Source organism: Bos indicus x Bos taurus, chromosome 6 (assembly GCF_003369695.1).
Source record: "Bos indicus x Bos taurus breed Angus x Brahman F1 hybrid chromosome 6, Bos_hybrid_MaternalHap_v2.0, whole genome shotgun sequence".
Taxonomy (NCBI): Eukaryota; Metazoa; Chordata; class Mammalia; order Artiodactyla; family Bovidae; genus Bos; species Bos indicus x Bos taurus.
Genome location: NC_040081.1, coordinates 116,178,120 through 116,197,477, shown reverse-complemented (window position 1 = coordinate 116,197,477; position 19,358 = coordinate 116,178,120). Strand labels below are relative to the sequence as shown.

The 19,358-nt window shown below is 67.4% G+C and overlaps 1 protein-coding gene across 12 annotated transcripts; it reads left to right on the top strand.

Moving 5' to 3' along the window:
• The first annotated feature begins 965 nt into the window (after positions 1-965).
• On the top strand, positions 966-15,822 carry FGFR3 (fibroblast growth factor receptor 3). 12 transcript variants are annotated; one of them, XM_027545345.1, is made up of 18 exons: positions 966-1,112; positions 1,474-1,684; positions 6,826-7,092; positions 7,179-7,232; positions 8,739-8,911; positions 8,994-9,117; positions 9,197-9,387; positions 10,025-10,175; positions 11,465-11,661; positions 11,959-12,104; positions 12,466-12,587; positions 12,670-12,780; positions 12,999-13,189; positions 13,273-13,395; positions 13,475-13,545; positions 13,703-13,840; positions 13,933-14,038; positions 14,122-15,822. In XM_027545345.1, the coding sequence occupies exons 2-18, from the start codon at positions 1,576-1,578 to the stop codon at positions 14,266-14,268; spliced, it is 2,421 nt and encodes an 806-aa protein (XP_027401146.1). In that variant the 5' UTR covers positions 966-1,112; positions 1,474-1,575; the 3' UTR covers positions 14,269-15,822. The 12 variants fall into 12 exon arrangements, with proteins under 12 accessions (XP_027401146.1, XP_027401147.1, XP_027401150.1 ...); XM_027545346.1 differs by having other exon boundaries at positions 967-1,112; positions 11,465-11,655; XM_027545349.1 differs by lacking the exon at positions 10,025-10,175 and adding an exon at positions 10,856-11,000 and having other exon boundaries at positions 968-1,112; positions 11,465-11,655.
• Positions 15,823-19,358: the final 3,536 nt, after the last annotated feature.

The following is a 19,358-nucleotide window of genomic DNA, read 5'->3' as shown; positions in this document are numbered from 1 at the left end:
GAGCAGCAGGTCAGAGGCACTCTCCTTGACCAATTTGCTGATGGGCACACGGAGTCTGAGAAGCCAGAGGTGCTTGCCTGGGGGGCCCAGAGGCAGGCCCAGGGGTCACCTTGCTCCTGCAGGTCCCTCCTGCCTTACGTGCCCCAAGTCCTCTTCTGCCCACTCCAGGCATCTCAGGCTTTGCCACCAGCCCCCCACCCCGGCCTTCCTCAGAGCCCCAGAGTTGGGGTCCTGCACCCAGGGCCGCCCAGCCGCGCTCTCCACGCTCATGTGCAGCAAGCACCCTGTCTCCAAACTTTCCCTGGGTGGAGTGTGCATGGATGAGGCCAGGAACTCAGGCAGCTGAGCTCTGCGAGCACGCAGCAGGCGCTTCATAAATGCAGCAGCAGGCCCCCAGCTCCCGGGAGTGCAGGCCCCTAGCATCCCAACCCCAGGCGGGCAGGCCGAACTGGCCTTGGTTCCAGGCTTTCTGGGCTGCTCACGCCAAGGGGCCTAGCCTGTGCGGCTCCGTCTCGGTGAAGGCTCCCTGACAAGTCTCACCCGCAGAGACCACCCCTCTCTACGCTCCCTCTCCACCCAGCCTTCCCCGGGCCTGAGCCCCTGGTCGGCGGCCCGGTGGCCACCGGGACAGCGCACTGTGCAGAGAAACCCGCGCTCGGCCTCTCTGTGCGGGGGGGCCCGACGGTGCGACGGGGGGCCTCGCGGAGGAGCCGGCTCCCACGCCCTCCGAGACCGCCGGGCGCCCCCGCCCCTCCCCGCCCCCTCTAATCCCCTCCGCTGGCAGGGGCCAGGCCGGCCGCGGCCCCGCCCCCGGACCGCCCCAGGGGAGGGGCGTTTCCCCGCGCCCCACGAGTCGGGGCGGGCGTGGCCGGGGCGGGGCGGGGCGGGAGCGGGCCGGCCCCCACTGGCTGCTGCGCGCCCGGCCGCCCGGGCTCAGTGCGCGGTGGCGGCGGCGGCGGCGCGGGCAGCTGACGCCGCGCGGTCCAGCTCGGCCGGGCGCACCAAGCACTGCCGAGCGGACGGCCGGAGGGACGAGGCGCAGGCGCTGGGCCGGCGCGCGGCGGGCGCGATCGGGAGCCGCGCTCAGCGAGTCGGGCGCCCGGGGCCGCCAGGTCGGTGCGTGGGGACCCGGCGGGCGCGAGGGGTCCGGAGCGCGCGGCGGGCTCGGATCCCAAGCGGTGTCTGCGGTGGGGCCCGGCCGGGGCGCGGGCTTCCCGCTCTGGAAAGTTTGCCGCCGCCGCCGCCGCCGCCCTGGGAGGGCTCTGCAGCAGCCAGGGAGGGAAGGGGGAGGAGGGACCGCGGTGGGGAGGCGGCGGCCGGCGCCAAGCGGCCCGGGAGCCCTGGGCGGCGACGGCGGGCGGGCGGGGCGGCCGGGGATCGGAGGGGCCGGGGCGCGGGAGCCCGGCCACCGCCGCCTCCGCCCCTGCGCGCCCCGGCCCGCCCGCGTAACGAGTTGCCTGCTTCCTCCCGCAGACTCCGCAGCGGCGCCCTCCTCCCGCCGGTGCTAGAGCCGGGCCATGGGGGGCAGCATGCTGGCGCGCGCCGCCTGAGGACGCCGCACCCCCCGCCCCCGCGATGGGCGCCCCGGCTCGCGCCCTCGCGTTTTGCGTGGCAGTGGCGGTCATGACCGGCGCCGCCCTCGGGTCCCCGGGCGTGGAGCCCCGCGTCGCGCGGAGAGCGGCAGGTACGCGGGGACCCGGCGGGCTGCAGCGGCGGGGCCGCGGAACGGGCGCCGAGGTGGGTGTGGGGCGTTGGATGTCTGAGTGGGCCCCAGGGCACGCTCTGCGCTGGCATCGCGGGGCCGGCGTCCGGGTTTCTGCCGCCCGCCCTCCCCGGGGATCGGGGCCAGAGCTGGCGCGGCAGTTTGTGGGGCGCCTGGAGCCGCAGGGCTGCCACCCAAGTACGAGGCTGTGGCGGCGAGCTGGGCACCGCGGTGGCATCCGCGCTCCCCGCCCCCCGCCGCTCCCCAGCCGGCCCCCCGGGCGCGGTCGGGAGGGCTTGGGGGCTGCGTCTCCACGATTCCCATTGTTCTGCGGGGTCCGCACTGACAGAAAGTTCCTGCTGTTGTTGGTGCCGCTTCCCCAGCCCCCTTCGGGCCCCAGTTCATGGCCAGCTGCAGCCAAAGCAGACTCTGGACTTTGAAGGGAGGGTATGAAAGTGCGTCAGCCCGCGGCTGGGCCCCAGCCCCTCAGTGGCCTGCACGACCAGGTGACACCTTCTAGTGCCTCCGTTCCCCCCATCCCAGCTCTCACGCCCCGTGAGTTAAGATGACTGCCCCCCTGGGGCGCCAGGCCGGGCTGGGAAGTGGTTAGCGCGCATGCCCGAGCGGCGTGGGGCTGTGGTCCCCCTCTGGCGACCAAGGTTCGGCGGGACGTCGACGGTCGGCAGCGGAGGGTCTGAAGCGCGTCTTGGCGCCGGGCCCCGCCCCGCACACGCGCCGGGCCCCCCGAGGTGCAAGCGCGCACAGCCCCCCGGCCGAGCGCTCCGGGTGCCCACGTCCGGCACGCGCTCTGCCAGGCTCCCGGTGGCGGCCGGGCAGAGAGGGGAGGCCCGGGGGGCGGCCGTAGGGAGCCCGCCCCCCTGGAGACCGACGACTTTGGGGCGCTGGAGGGGGTCGGCGCGTGCCAGGGCTGAGCGCACCCCGGTCCGCGGCCGGGCGGCCGCGCGGAGGGAGGCCTTCGCCCGGTGAGCTCACGCCCCACCCGGGCGGGACCCGAACAGCCGCTCCTTTGTACCTCGGCGCGGCCACAGACGCGCATTGATGGCGGCCCGGCCTCGCGGGGAGGTGTGAGCCGGGCGGCTGCGGGCGCGCGGTGCCAGGGAGGCGGCGGCCGAGGGCTGGACGCAGGCAGATGGCTGCCCGCCCCTCCCCGAGCCCCCCGCGCCCCTTCCTGCGGCGGCGGCGGCGGCGGCCTCCCGGAACAATGTCATTTTTTTATGAATGAAAGTGGGCCCGGCGCTTGAATGTGCGTGTCATTCAGCGGCGTGACAGAGGCCGTCGGGAGGTCAGCGCGCGCTTTTAGCGCCTGCTAGGGCGGCCCCCGCTTCCAGGGGCGCCGAATAGGCGGCCGCGGGGGGTGGGGGGGCCGAATTAGCATTCGTATTCAGATAAAGATATTACTCCCTACGGCTGGGGAATGTCAACTAGCCCCGGGGGAGGGGCGGAGGGCGGGGCCCGGGCCTCCTGGACCCCCTGCGGCGCAGAGTTGGGGGCTGGGGTTGCGGGGGCGGGGGGGGGGGGACGGGCAGCGGGCCCCCCAACCCCCGCCCCACCTTAAGGGACTGCCGGCGTCCCCACCAGATGCGGGCCTGGGGTGGAAAGACCGAGGACCGGGCCCTTGCCTCTGCAGGAAAGTTGGCGAAACAGGTAGCCAGTTGAAAGATCAATAAACTTAATCCGGTTCCTGAAGGAGCTGCAGAGGCCTCGTGAAATTTACAAAGGTCCCAGCCTGGCTCTCTCCCAGGACCATAAGTTATGGCGCGAAGCCGGCAGAGGTCAAGGACAGTGGAGGAGGTTCCGCAGCAGGACTGCCCCGGCCATCCCGGGAGCCTTCCTTTCCACGTGGAGCCACGTTCTCAGTGAGGGCATGGGCAGGGGCCCCTACCCTTCAGGGAGGGGTCCCTGGGGGCTCAGGGCACGTCTCAGGAAGGCCCTGGTGGCAGCCTCCCCTGCCTGCTCCTCGGCAGGGCTGGACTTTGAGCCCCACGGGCCTCTGGGTGGTTCATTAACCTGGGCTGAGCCCGAGGCTGGACTTCTGGCCTCTGAGCCTCTGTGTGGAGCTGCAGAGCGTCCCCGCCCTACCCCTCAGGCCCTCAAGTCCCCTGTGGGGCCCTGTCTGGGGCCCAGCACACCCCATTTTACAGTTGGGCCCAGAGAGGAGCTGGGGTCTTGTTGAGGAGGTGGGGACACAGTGCCAGGCAGTGGTTTGGGGGAGGGGCGGCCTGGATTCAGAAGTGAATGATGGCTTGTGGTGGGGAGCCTCTCTCAGGGGCGGGTCCTTAACCCCAGGCCCTGCTTGGGCCCCAGGTCGGGTGCTTGCCCGAAGCCTCAGTTTCCTTGCCCGTCCAGGAGTCCTGGTGGCCAGTTGTAGGAGGATTAGGCTGGATAATCCTGTAAACCCTCATTAGCCTCCGAATTAGTCAGGCCTCCGAATCCCACCCCTTTCTTTTTCTAACTTTGTTACCAAACCTTTCAGATTCTTTCCAGGTGGGGCCGGGGGAGAGAGGGGAAGGCCCTGACTTCAGGGTCCCTGTTGGGGTGCCCTCTGGGCTGTTGAAAGCATGTACCTGGTGGCGGAGAGCTTTGCGTCCAGGACCTGAGGGCTCTTCTCTTCCAGCAACTCCAGGGGGCTCCTTTGAGTCAGGTCTGAATTCAATCCTTGTTCTCCTGGTCTCCCCCGACCCGGGCACACTCCCATGCGTTGAGGGGGCCTCAGCTGTAGTGAATGAGTGAACTGTAGGATGTGAGTTTGAGCAAACTCCAGGAGATGGTGAAGGACAGAGGAGCCTGGCGTGCTGCAGTCTTTGGGGTCACAAAGAGCTGGACAGGACTGAGCGACAGAACAGCTGTAGTGACTCCAAACCAGGAGCAAGTTCCCCCAGCAGAGGCTGCAGCCTTCCCCACAGATGGGCTCCAGCTCTGGCCGGGTGGACAGCAATCCTGGGGCATAGCCCCAGGGCAGAATGGGTCTCAAGTCCTCTACTTGGGTGGCCTCCCTGTTCTGACAGTGGGGGAAACTGAGTCACCGGTGGTGAGTGGCAGTGTCACGGGGATTCTGGGCCTGGGAGACAGGGCCAGAGGAGGGCCTGGCGTGGCTTCTCCAGGGCGTGGTACCCCTTGGCGCCCCTCAATGAGCTTAGGCTTTGGGGGTGCAGGCGGGAGCAGGTGCTGTGGGCCCTCGGGGACAGACGCTGGCACGTGGCACCCGGCACCCACCGGGCACAGATGACGTTTGTTGTCCGCCAGGTGTGGCCCCTGTGGCTGTGCGGGTATGGGAAGGCCCTCTTGTATGGATCAAGGAAGGCTTTCCCGAAGTCCTTGGGGACAGGGGGCTGAGTAGTCTCCGGCACGTGCCCCCTCCCCCCCACCCCAAGGCAGACTGCCCGCTGTGTCCTGTCCGTCACTCTGTATCTCCCTACCTGACCACCCTCTTGGCCCTTCCTGGTCTCCCCAGGTCCCCTGTGGCGCAGGGTGGGCCTGGTGGGCTGGACCTGCGGGAAGGAGTGATGCCCCCATCATCCCCGCCCGGGTCTGCGGCCATGCGGTGGGGCAGGATGGCGGGCAGGTCAGAGGTTGGCCCTCGGCTGGGTCCAGGCCCCGCCTTCCCCCGCCCCCCCACCAGCGATGACTGCAGGCGAGTCCGGCCTGGGGTCCGTTCTGAATCCTCCCAGCCCCTGCTGGACCGGGTTGAAGCGGATACTTGTGCGGGTGGCTTGATCTGCCGTCGCCTCCCAGACCAACCCAGAACCAACCGCTGTTGCCCTTGGGCCGGGGCCTGAGGCCGAGGCGGCCACAGCTAGCCTGTTCTTGGCCTTCTGGGGGGCCTCAGCCGGCTCCCAGCCCTGGGTGGTCCCCACACGACACCATGGCTGGGACTGGGGGCTGCCTGTCAGGCCGGGAGCCCTGCCTGGGGGCCCAGGGGATGCAGACGCCACAGACAGTTGAAGGACCCCCCTGGTGGGCCCTGAGCCGGTGGGCCTCCGAGGTGGGCAGGCTGAGCAGGGCCTGTCCGAGGAGTTGGCGTGGCCAGAGTGGGCAGCTGGGCCTCGAATCTAGGCCACGCGTCAGCAGAATGACAAGTAAGGGTGCGGCGAACCCAGCTGGGTCTGCGCGGCAGGACCACCCAGCCCTGTCCCGGGCCTGAAGCCCAGGCTGCCCAGGCATTGTCCGCCCTGGCAGCGAGACCCGGGCAGGCGGTCAGCCCCTGGGTCTTGGGCCTTGTTGGCCCCTTGGGATCTGGGTGGGCGCTGGGCAGGGGGAGGGCCCGGGGGCCTAGCGGACATCCGCAAGGACCCTCCAGCCCAGCCTCTTGGCACCTGCGGGGGAGGTGGGCTGGGGCTGCCCGCCTGGCCTGGGGGCCCTATGCTGGCCCCTCCGCCAGCCGAGCCTGGAGCCCTCCTCCTCCCACCTGCGTCCGTGTCTGTAACGTGGGGTTCTCAGTCCCCTCATCCCACCAGCCAGACCCGGTTCCACACCCGCATGCATTTCTGATCCCTTTCCTGGTGCTCACTGCCGAGGCTAGTTGAGGTCCAAGACGCTCCCTTCTGCGTCGGCGTGTAGACCGGCCAGGCCCCTGAGGACCTCCACCCCAGGCCGGCCTTTCCCGTCTCAGCACCCAGACGTTCTGGGAAGTTTGGGGTGCTCCTTTGTATGCTGGGCAGTATCTGTTCTCAGGTCCCGGGGTGAGGGGCACCCCCTCCTGGGATGAGTTGCCTTGTCCCTTCCCTGTGTCATCCCCAGCTGACGTCTCCACGAAGTCAGCCACACATGCGCGCCCACCTCCCGCATGCTGAGCCTGTGAGGTCAGCGTGGATCTTAAACATTTCCAAGTGGTTGGAAAAAAAGCAGGAGGAATACTTCACGACACTCCAGAGTGTCCCGTGTCCACACAGCGTTTGACTGGCGCGGGCCCCCACCCGTCTCCTTGCGGGTCGCCAACATAGGAGGGTCGGCCCTGGCACCGCTGATGGTCATCCCTGTCCCGGCACGCCCTACGGGACGGCTGGCAGGACTGCTTCCCCGGTCCCCGCCTCCAGGCCCCAAACGGCCCGGTGCGTCCGGTGCTGTGTGGGGACACCTGCCTCACACCCGCATCTTGCCCACAGAGGTCCCGGGCCCCGAGCCCAGCCCGCAGGAGCGGGCCTTTGGCAGCGGGGACACCGTGGAGCTGAGCTGCCGCTTGCCGGCGGGGGTGCCCACAGAGCCCACCGTCTGGGTGAAGGACGGCGTGGGCCTGGCGCCCTCGGACCGCGTCCTGGTGGGGCCGCAGCGGCTACAGGTGCTCAACGCCTCCCACGAGGACGCCGGAGCCTACAGCTGCCGCCAGCGCCTCTCCCAGCGGCTGCTGTGCCTCTTCAGCGTGCGCGTGACAGGTAGTGGCGAGGGCGCTCCGGTGGGGAGGTGCGGGGAGGCCCGGCCGTAGGCCAGTCCTCGCATTGCCCTCTCACCTGCGTTACAGATGCTCCGTCCTCAGGGGATGACGAGGGTGGGGACGACGAGGCCGAGGACACAGGTGAGACCGGGCTCCAGGTGCACGGGGCTGCGCAAGTGGGGGTCTGCCTGCCCACTGGGGCCCCGCCCTGCCCGCCCCACAAGACCGAGGCCCGGGGACCGCCTCCGTGTGGGGTGACGGGTGCCCACCCCAGGCTCTGGGGGCAGGTGAGGCGTGGGGGGCACACTGTGCTACAGGGCTGGGGGCCGGGGCTCCAGGAGCACCCAGGGGGCTGGTATATACGGCCAGGGCTGGGGGGCCAGGCTTGGGGTCACTCCCGCGTGGCGTGAACCAGGGCAGGGGGAGGCAGACGGGTTCAGACAAATGGGAGGCACCTGGGATAGCCTAGGCAAAAGGGGGAGGACATGGGTGTTGAGTGGCTGTAAGTGTCTGGTGTCCATGCGGCCGTGGGTGTCAGTGTGGCCGTCAGGGTGTCCATGGATGTCAGGGTGTCTCTGGGTGTCTGGGCGCCAGCATGGCTGTGAGTGTCAGGGTGCCAGCGTGGCTGTGAGTGCCAGCGTGGCCGTGGGTGTCAGGGTGTCTGGGTGGCTGTGGGTGTTAGGGTGTCTGTGGGTGTCTGGGTGCCAGCGTGGCCGTGGGCATCAGGGTGTCTGGGTGCCAGTGGGCCATGGATGCCAGCGGGCCGTGGGTGTCGGGCGCAGGTGCGTGTACTGGGAAGGGGCTGCCGCAGTGGTTCTTGGTGGCAGCTTGCGGGTGCCAGCACCCAGGTACCTGGGCCTGGAACAGCAAGTGGCAGGGGGCTTTGCCCAGCGTGGAGGGGCCGGTCTGGGGAGGCGGGCTGTTTTTGGAGGAGCTGAGTTTGCGATGCCATGAGATGTGGGGTGGAGGTGAGGGGACCCAGTGGGTGCCCTGTCCGTCTTCTCCCTCCACCCTGGTGGGTCCCGCCCACTCTGGGGGTGGTCTTCCCCTGTGGCTGCAGCACAGGGAGCCAGGCAGCTGGTGGGGCTGCTGGCCTCACCAGCCCAGCCCCCAAAGGAGAAAAACCAGCTGGGCTGTGAGGGTGGGGCTGGACAGTCCCAGAAGGCAGGGTGGGGAGCAGGGCCTCCCAATGTCCTGTCACCCACGGGGCAGAGCGTGGCCTGCGGTCTCGCAGATGCCCACGGGCTCCCAGCCAGCCTCAAGGCTCCGGGTTCTCTGGGTGGCTGGGTGGTGCCCATCCATTGAGCCGGGCGTCCTCACCTGGTGTGCCCTGGTCCCTGTGCCAGTTGGTGGGCCCACCCCGATGGGCCCACCTAGGTGGGTGGTGATCCTGAGACACCTCTGCGTCCTGGGTCACAGTGCGGTGCCCTGGACCCCCCAACTGGAGCTGGCGTTTGAGGGAAGTGAGGGGACCTGGCTTTGGGCGTGCCAGGAGGTGGCATTCAGGCTACTGGAAGCTCGTCCAGCCCTGGGCGGGGATCTTCAAAAGGCTGACATCCCCTCCGCAGGCGGGAAACAGGCTGGAGAGGGACAGGCAAGCCTCTACCCACCCCACCCCGTCACAGCCTTCCCTCCCTCCCCGGACAGCTGGGGCCCCTTACTGGACGCGGCCTGAGCGGATGGACAAGAAGCTGCTAGCGGTGCCGGCCGCCAACACGGTTCGCTTCCGCTGCCCAGCTGCTGGCAACCCCACGCCATCCATCACCTGGCTGAAGAACGGCAAGGAGTTCCGGGGCGAGCACCGCATCGGGGGAATCAAGGTGGGCCCGCGGAGGGGGCCGGTGCGGGGCGGGGGGTGGGGGGCACGGCGCCCGCCGTCCGCTCACCGGAGTCCACCTGCAGCTGCGGCAGCAGCAGTGGAGCCTGGTCATGGAGAGCGTGGTGCCCTCGGACCGCGGCAACTACACGTGCGTCGTGGAGAACAAGTTCGGCAGAATCCAGCAGACCTACACCCTGGACGTGCTGGGTGAGGCCCCGGACACGGGGGCGGGGGCGGGGGCGGCGCGCAGGCCGGCAGCCTCTGAAGCCCTCCCCGCGCCCCGCAGAGCGCTCTCCGCACCGGCCCATCCTACAGGCCGGGCTGCCCGCTAACCAGACAGCCGTGCTGGGCAGCGATGTGGAGTTCCACTGCAAGGTCTACAGCGACGCCCAGCCCCACATCCAGTGGCTCAAGCACGTGGAGGTGAACGGCAGCAAGGTGGGGCCCGACGGCACGCCCTACGTCACCGTGCTCAAGGTGGGCACCGCCGCTGGCCGGCTGGGCGGGGAGGGTGTGCCAGGCCGGAGGCCTGTCGGGCTGGGCCTGGGGGCGATGCAGCGGGGTCGGCCTGGGGGGCAGGGTCTGTCCGCATTGGCCTGCAGACCCAGAGCGGAGCTCTCCACCGCCTGCCCAGGCGCCTCCCTGGGCCCTCAGGGCAGGGCTGTGTCCGCTCGGTTCCCACGGCCCTGGGGGTGGGGGCCACCCGAGTTGGGGCGATTGCGACATTTGCCGCCCAAAGAGAAACATCTGTTAAGACACACGATGGGGCTGAGGGCGGGATCAGGAGTACAGACTGGGGGCGGGGCGGTGCCCGGAGCTCTCAGGCCTGGCAGCGTTGTGGCTGGGACCCCAGGGGTGGGCGGCCTGAGCGCCCCGAGGAGGGCCTCTCTGAGGGTCAGCGGGCGGCGGGGGTGCATGACGGGCAGTTGTGTCCAGTGTGAGCACAGTGCCCGCCGTGAGGTGTCTCCATGCCTCCTCCAGGCAGCCCTCCTGGCTGGCGCCGCCTGGTCTGCCCACCCGTTCCTCGGGGCCGGGCGAGGGCCAGCTCCTCGGCAGTCACGCCCGTGTGTCCGGCGGGGCCCCCGCGCCTGAGCCGGGTCTCTTGTCCCCGCAGTCGTGGATCAGTGAGAGTGCGGAGGCCGACGCCCGCCTCCGCCTGGCCAATGTGTCCGAGCGTGATGGGGGCGAGTACCTCTGTCGAGCCTCCAATTTCATAGGCGTGGCTGAGAAGGCCTTTTGGCTGCGTGTTCACGGGCCCCCAGCAGGTAACAGCTCTGTCCCACGCCTGCCTGGCACGCCGAGCTCCAGCTCCGATGCCCTGGCCCTGTGCCCACCCGCACGCCCCACCATCCCGCCCCACGACCCTGGCTCACACTGTGCTCCCAGCGTGGCCGCCTCTGCACCTTGACCCCCCCGGCCTCCATTGTGACTGCCTGCTCTGATCCCCCACGGCCTGCGCTGACCCACCTGCACCCCGTTTGTGCCCCTGATGCTCTTGCCCCAGGGCCGGGCCTGAGCACCCGTCTGCAGCTGCTCTAACACTTGCGCCCTTTCTTTCTGTCTGTCCGTCTCTCTGTCCCCTCCTCTGTCTCTGGCCCCGGCTCTCATGGCTGCTCACTTCTGCCCGGCCCTGTTGCCGCACCCCCCCAACCCCCCTGCCCCCCCGCCTGCCCTCTTCCCCCGGTGCACGTGCGCCCTGCCTGCTATGCTGACAGCCAACACGTCTGGCTCACCTGGGACAGAGGACTCGCCGGTGGAGGGACTGGCTTCGGGCTCGGTGTGGATGCGCGGGGCAGAGGCCGCTCGGCCGCGGTGGCCGCAGTCGCGGTGGTGGTGGCGGCGTTTTCCTTGCAGCCTGGCCGGATCGGTGCCGAGTGGACTCTGGCTGCGGTGCCCGTGGGCTGCTCTTGGCACTCTCCTATCGCGCTGTGTTCTCTCTTTGTAGACGGCGGGCGCTAACACCACCGACAAGGAGCTAGAGGTTCTATCCTTGCGCAATGTCACCTTTGAGGACGCGGGGGAGTACACATGTCTGGCGGGCAATTCTATCGGGTTTTCCCATCACTCTGCGTGGCTGGTGGTGCTGCCAGGTACCAGCTTCTGCTGCTCTCGCTCTGTCCTCTTGGGGCTTGGGACGCGCCAGTGCCGCCGGAGAGGCCAGGGGACTGCAGAGCCCTCCGGCCGGGTTCTGCACCCGGCCTGCGGGCAAAGTCCACTCGGCCCTGTCTTAGCCCAGATGGGCCTCCCCCCATAGCGCCCCAGCCCAGCGGGGTCCCCGGCAGCTGATGCGGTGGTACTGGCATCTCCCGGGTGGTGGGTGAGGGTGCTGCTGGCTCTGCTGGGCTCTCTTCTCTCCTGGGTCTGTCTGCTCCTCGTGGCCTGCGCACTTCTGGCTGCTGAAGACTCAATGAGGCCTTGGCACTCCCCCCAACCCCACCAGGGGTGGGGTCTGTACCCTGTCCTGGGCCCCCCACCTTGCCCGCAGCTCCGGCTTGGGGCAGCGCGCGGGCTCCCGCGATGCTGGGCCAGGCTGCCGACGCCTGTGTCTTTGCAGCTGAGGAGGAGCTGGTGGAAGCCGGTGAGGCTGGCGGTGTGTTCGCGGGTGTCCTCAGCTACGGGCTGGGCTTCCTCCTCTTCATCCTGGCCGTGGCCGCCGTTACGCTCTACCGCCTGAGGAGCCCCCCCAAGAAGGGCCTGGGCTCGCCCGCGGTGCACAAGGTCTCCCGCTTCCCGCTCAAGCGACAGGTAACAGAAAGTAGATACCAGGTTCCGAGCCCACCTGTGCCCTTGCCCGGCCCGCTGCCCTGGCCCCCGAGTGCGTCCGGTCTGTAGAGTCTGAGGATATAGGGGTGTGAGCCAAGCCCTCCCTGGTCTTCACAGTCACCCCGCAGAGCCAGGTTACTCCGGGGCAAAACGTGTTAAAAACCTCCACTCAGCACCACAGGGGCAGAAGTCAGGCCCTGCTCGGGCATGTGGTCCGTGGGAGCCGCACTCCGGGCCCTGGCTGCCCGGCCCCGCGGCACCAACCTGCCCCTGCCGACCCAGCAGGTGTCCTTGGAGTCCAGCTCATCCATGAGCTCCAACACACCGCTGGTACGCATTGCCCGGCTGTCCTCGGGCGAGGGCCCCACCCTGGCCAACGTCTCTGAGCTCGAGCTGCCCGCCGACCCCAAGTGGGAGCTGTCCCGGGCCCGGTCAGTAGTGTGCGCAGGCCTGGGGCCCTGCCCCGGTCGGGAGTGTGGGGGCACAGAGGATGGGGGTCCCATGGTGGGGAGGGGTTCCCACTCGGGCCTGACTGAATTCAGATGGGAGTCAGTTAGGCCTCTGATGAACATGGGGCTGGACGCCCCCTCTGAGACGGGTGAGGGGGACCCCACTCTTGGAAAAGTGCCCTCACAGTCAAGAGGTCAGGGGGTAGTGTCCTTTATCACCATTAGCAGGGCTGCTGGGGCGAGTGTGGAGGGCTTTCTGGAGGCGGCGGCCTGACCTCGCGCTGCCTGGAAGAGGGCCTCAAGCAGGCAGGTGTGCTCATGGCCCCTCTGCTTCTGCTACCAGGCTGACCCTGGGCAAGCCTCTTGGGGAGGGCTGCTTCGGCCAGGTGGTCATGGCAGAGGCCATTGGCATCGACAAGGACCGAGCTGCCAAGCCTGTCACGGTGGCCGTGAAGATGCTGAAAGGTGATGGTTGGGTGGGATGTGGCGAGGGGGCCCATGCCAGGCTGGACGGCCCTGCCTGACTCCGCTGCCCATCCCCGCACAGATGACGCCACGGATAAGGACTTATCGGACCTGGTGTCCGAGATGGAGATGATGAAGATGATCGGAAAACACAAGAACATTATCAACCTGCTAGGCGCCTGCACGCAGGGCGGTGAGAGCGGGGCTCTGCAGGCGGGGCGGTGGGCGGGGCCTGCACGTGGGCGGGGCCGCACGCGGGGAGGTGGGTGGGGCTTCATGCGGAGCGGTGGGAGTAGCCTGCACTCAGGGCGGTGAGGGCCGTGAGCGGGGGCCGCACGCAGGCGCTGGGGGCGGGGGCGGAGCGGTGGGAGGCCAGCAGGGCGCCCCTCTGAGCCCCTCCCGCGCCCCCAGGGCCCCTGTACGTGCTGGTGGAGTACGCGGCCAAGGGCAACCTGCGGGAATACCTGCGGGCACGGCGGCCCCCGGGCACTGACTACTCCTTCGACACCTGCCGGCTGCCCGAGGAGCAGCTCACCTTCAAAGACCTGGTGTCCTGCGCCTACCAGGTGGCGCGGGGCATGGAGTACCTGGCCTCGCAGAAGGTGAGCGGGGCCGGGGGCTGGGACAGGGCGCGGTGGTTGGAGAGGCTGTGGGACTGGCTCAAACCCGCGCCCTCCACCCCCAGTGCATCCACAGGGACCTGGCGGCCCGCAACGTGCTGGTGACTGAGGACAACGTGATGAAAATCGCCGACTTCGGCCTGGCTCGTGACGTGCACAACCTCGACTACTACAAAAAGACCACAAACGTGAGCTCAGCCCGAGGAGGTGGGGGCCCTCGAGCCAGGAGGGCGCCTGGCAGCCAACACGCCCCCTTCCTCCCCCCAGGGCCGCCTGCCCGTGAAGTGGATGGCACCCGAGGCCTTGTTTGACCGCGTCTACACCCACCAAAGTGACGTGTATGTGGCCCCAGACTTCGCAGGGGCGTGGGTGGGGGGTGGAGCACAGGCCGCTGGGGGCAGGCACTGGGAAGCTCTTGGGGGCAGCCCCCTGGCCCGAGCCCTGCGCTCGGGTCTGTTCCAGGGCTGACGCGGCCGTGCCCCCCACCACCCACAGCTGGTCCTTCGGGGTCCTGCTCTGGGAGATCTTCACGCTGGGGGGCTCGCCGTACCCCGGCATCCCCGTGGAGGAGCTCTTCAAGCTGCTGAAGGAAGGCCACCGCATGGACAAGCCGGCCAACTGCACGCATGACCTGTGAGTGCGCGCCCGCCGCGGGGGAGGGGGAGGCCAGCCCCGAGGGCGGGGCACTGGGAACGCAGCGCAGGGCCGACCTGCGTTTCCTTCAGGTACATGATCATGCGCGAGTGCTGGCACGCCGCGCCCTCGCAGAGGCCCACCTTCAAGCAGCTGGTGGAGGACCTGGACCGTGTGCTCACCGTGACGTCCACCGACGTGAGTGTGGGTCCGCCCCGCCCCGCGAGGGCTCCCGTGCGGAGCCTGTGCCGCGCTGACCGCAGCCCGCCTGCCGCCCGCAGGAGTACCTGGACCTGTCGGTGCCCTTCGAGCAGTACTCGCCGGGCGGCCAGGACACCCCCAGCTCCGGCTCCTCGGGGGACGACTCCGTGTTCGCTCACGACCTGCTGCCCCCGGCCCCATCCGGCAGCGGAGGCTCGCGGACGTGAAGGGCCGCGGCCAGCCGGCCGAGCCCCCATCAATGTGAGAACAGACCCCAGCCCACCATGCTGCCGCTGGCGTGCCATGATCACCGGGTCCCGCCGGCCCGGGCCCAAGACCTGGAACGGGTGGACGGATGGACAGACAGCGTCACGTGTGTGTGTGCGTGTGTGTGTGTGGGCGTGCGTGCACGCACGCATGTGTGCTCTGGGGTCCCTGGGGTGCTCGCCCTGCTGTGCGGTGACCTCTTGGCCACCTGGACGGGCAGCACCAGGGACCAAACGTAGAATGTAAGGGGCTCCTCCCATGGGGCCCCTCTCCGGGCTCCCTGCCCCGCCCCCGGCCCCCCACAGGGAGCACCGGGGTGGGGGGTGCTGGCCAGGCTCTTGTGTCCAGAGCGGGCCGAGGCCCCTCCAAGCGCCCAAGCTGAGCCTACAGGGAAGCCCCCGTGTGGCGCACCTCCCCCACAAGTGGCACCTTCCTCCTGGGGTGTTAGCAGCCCCCACCTCCAGGCCTCCCCACTCCCCACCCTGCCCCCACAGAGACTGAAATTACGGGTACCTGAAGGCAGGAGCCTTTAACTTCTATCTGAAAGGTTTATTCCAGAAATGAGTGTACATTTATATAAATAGATGCTGTGTATATGATATACACATACATATATATATAAATATCTATATGGGAGAAGGCAGGCCGGTACAACTGAGGCTCGGGACCCTGAGGGTGCAGGGGCAGGGGGCGGGGCCCCTTAGCCTGGGGAGGCCCAGGGGACTGCTGTTGAGACAAACGCAGAAACCACGGGGTAAGGAGGGGTTTTTCTGTCCTTGGCCCCGAATATTTGTAAAGTTATTTATCGACCCCCAGAGCCATGTCCTGTCGCTCCCCAGGGCCCTAGTGTTTAGCCAGCCGCATGGCAGAGGTTTAACTTATTAACAGTGAAAAGGTTTATGCTTCGTTTAGGGGATTGCTGAGGGTGCCTCCAAGCCTGCACCCCAAGGCCGGAGCCAACCCCCAGGCACCCTAAAGGGTCATTAATAGTTTGAGATGATTCCATGAGGATATTTTATTTCCTTTGGCCTTCTTTTGCAGGAGAAGTAGATTTCTATAGGATTTTTCTCTAGGAGATTTATTTTTTTAGACTTCAAAGCAAGCTGGTATTTTCATACAATTTCTTCTAATTGCCATGTGTTCCAGGCAGGGAGGCAATTTCAGGGGGGGCCACCCCTGCATGCAGGTTCAGATGTTATTAGATGTTACAAGTTTATATATATCTATATATATAATTTATTGAGTTTTTACAAGATGTATTTGCTGTAGATTTAACACTTCTTACGCAATGCTTCTAGACTTTTATAGCTCAGACTGCTACCTTTCAAAGCTTGGGAGAGAAAGCCACAGATTCAGTTTTGTTACTTTTTGTACTGTTAACGGCCCTGAGTTTGGGCGGCTGTTCTCTGCTTGTCAGCAGGCTCAGAGCAGTCTCTGTTCTCAGGGACCCCTGCCTTGTGGGGGCCAAACCGGCAGACGTGCTTTCCAAAAAATAAACAGACACCTGGTTCAGATCTGTGCTCTCTTGTCTCTCTCGTCTTTCTTGTCGTGCGGTCGCAGGCAGCTCCCAGGTCCTCCCTGCCCTCCTGGGACAGGTCCCATCATCTGTCCCCTGAGGAGGGTGGGTTCCCTAGTTGCACCAGGGGCGGGGGCCTCCAGACTGGACTGGCTGCCTGGGTCTCACTCTCCGGGGCCTTCCGGCCCAGATCTTTGGCACAGGGGCCCGCCACAGGAGGTCACTGGTGGTTTTCACTGCCTTGGTCTGGGGTATCCAGGGGCAGGGGATGCAGATGATGTGTTTGTGGGAAGGGGCAGTGAGGAGAGGCTGGGCCTGGCCATCCTGTCTGTCCCCAGCTCATGGAGTTCAGGGACTCGGGGGGGTCACGTCCAGGTACCTGTTGCTGGTTCCAAGGCCCCCGCCCCCACCCCATCCCCTTTGTCTGCTGACCCAGTCAGCTGGCGAAAGGGAGGCTTCGAGGTGGCTGCCCCCACCACCCCCAGCCCCGGCCATAGAACCCCATGTAAACAAAGCCCAGGGCTCCAACAATCTGCAGTCCTGGTCACACTCCTGCTCCTGGCTAGCTTCCCTCCCCATCCCAGGCCTGGCACCCACTTGGGCCCCACCATCGCCCCCTGCACAACTTCCAGCAGGCACTGTATGCCAGTACTCTGGCTGGTCAGTCAGGGAGCTGAGGCCCAGTAACAGGATCTGGGCCTGCCTACTGCAGAGTTCAGAGACTGAGGGAGGCACGACAGCAGAGCACCCATGCAGCAGTGGTGGGGATGAGTCTGGGAAAGCTTCTTGGAGGAGGCAACGGTGGTGCCCAGGGGGAGGCTAGGGTGGGTTCAGGGACAGGTGGCTGTGCGGACTCCCTGGGACTGAGCACTGGCCAGGGCTGGCTGTCGCTCCCCAATGCACCCCTGGTGTGCGACCTGGTGCCCCTCTGTCCCTCATGTCCCAGCATCTTGAGGAACAAGCCAGCCACTGGGCACTGTGAATTTTTATTCTGGCTTCAAAGAAACTTGCTCCCTTTATCGCTGTGTTCAGCTCAACTTTCAAGTGAGGGGTTTCTGGGCCCTCTTTCTGGAGATCAGGAGAGGCTGCTAGGTAGGGGCTTGCCTCTGGATAACGGCGCCGCCCAAAGCCTGACCACTCGGGAAAGTGCCTCCGGCCCCTCCCAAGCCTCTCCAGCCTGCCAGAGACCCCGTGTTTGTGTCCAGTGCTCGGGGGACACGCGGCGATAGCGACGGAGAGGGCAAGGAGCCCAGGGAAGGCCAGAGCACGGAAGGCGCGGGCGAGGCGCGCCCTCTAGCGCCGGCCGGGCAGCGTCCCCGCCGCGCCCCGGGCTCCTCTCCGGCCTGGCCCGGGGCTGGGGGCTCGGTGCGCTGTCTGAACAGCCAGGGGTCCGGGGGCCGGCGCGGGGGCGGCCTCCTGGGACACAGGACAGAGACCCAGAGCTGGCCTCTAACCGGAGAAACGGGCCCCGGCGGGTAGGCTGGGGCGCCAGGCAGCGGGGCCGGACAGTGGCCAGCCCACTCCTCCGCGCGCCCGCACCTGCACGCCCCTCAAGCCCCAACCCGCCCCGCCCCCGCCCCCGCCCATCAGCCTGGCCCCGCCCCCACCGCGACCTCGCCCCCGCGCACCTGGCCCCGCCCCTCACCAGCCTGGCCCCACCTCCACCCGCGGCCCCGCCTCCATCGCTGCTCCGCTCCTCGCCCATCTGGCCCCGCCCCCACCCGCGCGGCAAGCAGATGGGGGTCCCGCCCAGGCCCGGGGCGGGCCGCAGTGTCTAAGGTGCAAGGCAAAAACACCCTGCCCGCCCTCGGAAGCTCTAGAGCCCCCAGTCTCCAATCCTGGACTCTTGGCCTGGCCTCGCCCTCTGCCTTCCCCTCAGGGCCCCTGGGATGCATCACCGGGCTGGTGTGTCTGCACCTCCGTCTTGGCCCCCTCGCTTTCGGAATCCTGTTCCCATCCTGTGGAGGCCGCCTGCCCACCTTGCCAGGCTGGACACCGACCTCGCAGTGTCCTCTTCCCCAGGCAGGTGCATGAACGCCCTTGGCCGCAGCTACTTCTCTGCTGCCGTCTTGGGGAGGCTGCGGCATCACACATGTAAAAACATGTGCCCTCACCGGGAACGAAGGTCCCCAGCCACTGAGAACAGGCTGTAAATCAGGACCCCATCTGGCTGTCCCTCCCCAGGCCTCATCTGAACAGCCCTGCCCTCCTCTGCTGCATGTGGCTTGTGGAGGGGCACGGCCATGGACATGCTGGTGGCTCCTGTGGGTCAGACTTCCCTGGCTGGGCATGAGGCAGTGCCTGGGGCACACGGCTGGCGGCCCTCACACCCAGCTGCCCACCGGCCACTCCAGCTCCCTGTCCCCATGACGGCCATCCCGGGAGGCTGCACCCAGCACAGGTGGCTCCCAGCATTTCTCCCAGCCAGTCCATGGGCTGGAATTCTCCCTAAAGAGCTTCCTGGGATGGGCTCCACTTCCTCCTGAGAAGGCCAGGTGCCCCCAGTTCCTTCCCGTCCATCACCTGTTCTCACTGTCACTCTGTTGGCAGGGACGGAGTTTCCTCAGCGTCACCTGGATGTGTGGATTTTTTTTACAGTCGATTAAGTCTTCACGGTTATGGATACTCATTTTGACCTCAGTTTGGCCAGAAGCATCCCTTCAGGTTTGCTGCAGAGTTCCCTGACTGCAGCCCCGACTCCGTAAGCCACCCCTGCCCCACCCTCGGTCAGCTGTGCCTCCTGGTGCCCCTTCATGCGGCCTTCTCAACTACGCACGTGAGAAGCCTCTTGTCCCAGGGCACCAGCTTGTGCCTGCAGCTCATTCAACCCTTGTCCCTGGCCACCTCCCAGCAGAGTGGACACATTCAGTGCACAGCATAGGGGGTCTGGTGCCTGCTGGGGTGAGATGAACCTCGGACGGGAGCCACTGCAGCCCAGCAGCCCCTTGTCTACGCCTGCATCTGCAGGGACCATCATCCTCCCACCGAGCCGCACGTGAGCGCAGAACCCACGGGGCGGAAACAAGTGTCCAAGGCCCAGCTCAGGGGCACAGGGTGTTTGGGGTCAGCAAAGGCGGAAGGAACCCCCCGTGGGGCTGTGGCCAGTGCAGGGGGGAGGCCGCCTGCGGCAGGCCAGACTTCCCCTGCTGGGAGGGAGGGCGACAGGACAGGGCCTGTCCTGCTCCTTGAACCATCTGCCCGGCGGCCCTCCTGGCTGGGCGTCAGTTGTCTGCCCAGGCAGGGCACACCCCTGGAGCCGAGATGTGGGCCTGGGGGTGGCAGGCCTGGCTGGTTCTCTTGGCTCTGCCCAGGTGTTGGGGGGCCTGCAGGGCCTCAGGACCCCTGAGACAGGGGAGGCCCTGGCAGGTGCTTCCCCCGACCCCAGGGGCCCTCAGTCTCTCAGGATTTCCCCCTCCTGGAGATCCCTTGGCCAGGGTCCCAGCCCTGCCCACTGGGGACCATCCCCCAGGCCCACTGAGGGCTGTGGGGAGGAGAGGCTGCCGCAGCAACCTAGTCAGAGGATCCCGACAGCCC

Excerpts from the sequence above, each read along its gene's own strand:
- FGFR3 (XM_027545339.1), top strand. The coding sequence starts at position 6,687 with ATGGTCATCCCTGTCCCGGCACGCCCTACGGGACGGCTGGCAGGACTG. Across the intron at positions 9,118-9,196 it reads CTACACCCTGGACGTGCTGG|AGCGCTCTCCGCACCGGCCC; the intron begins GTGAGGCCCCGG and ends CGCGCCCCGCAG. Across the intron at positions 9,388-10,024 it reads CCTACGTCACCGTGCTCAAG|TCGTGGATCAGTGAGAGTGC; the intron begins GTGGGCACCGCC and ends TTGTCCCCGCAG.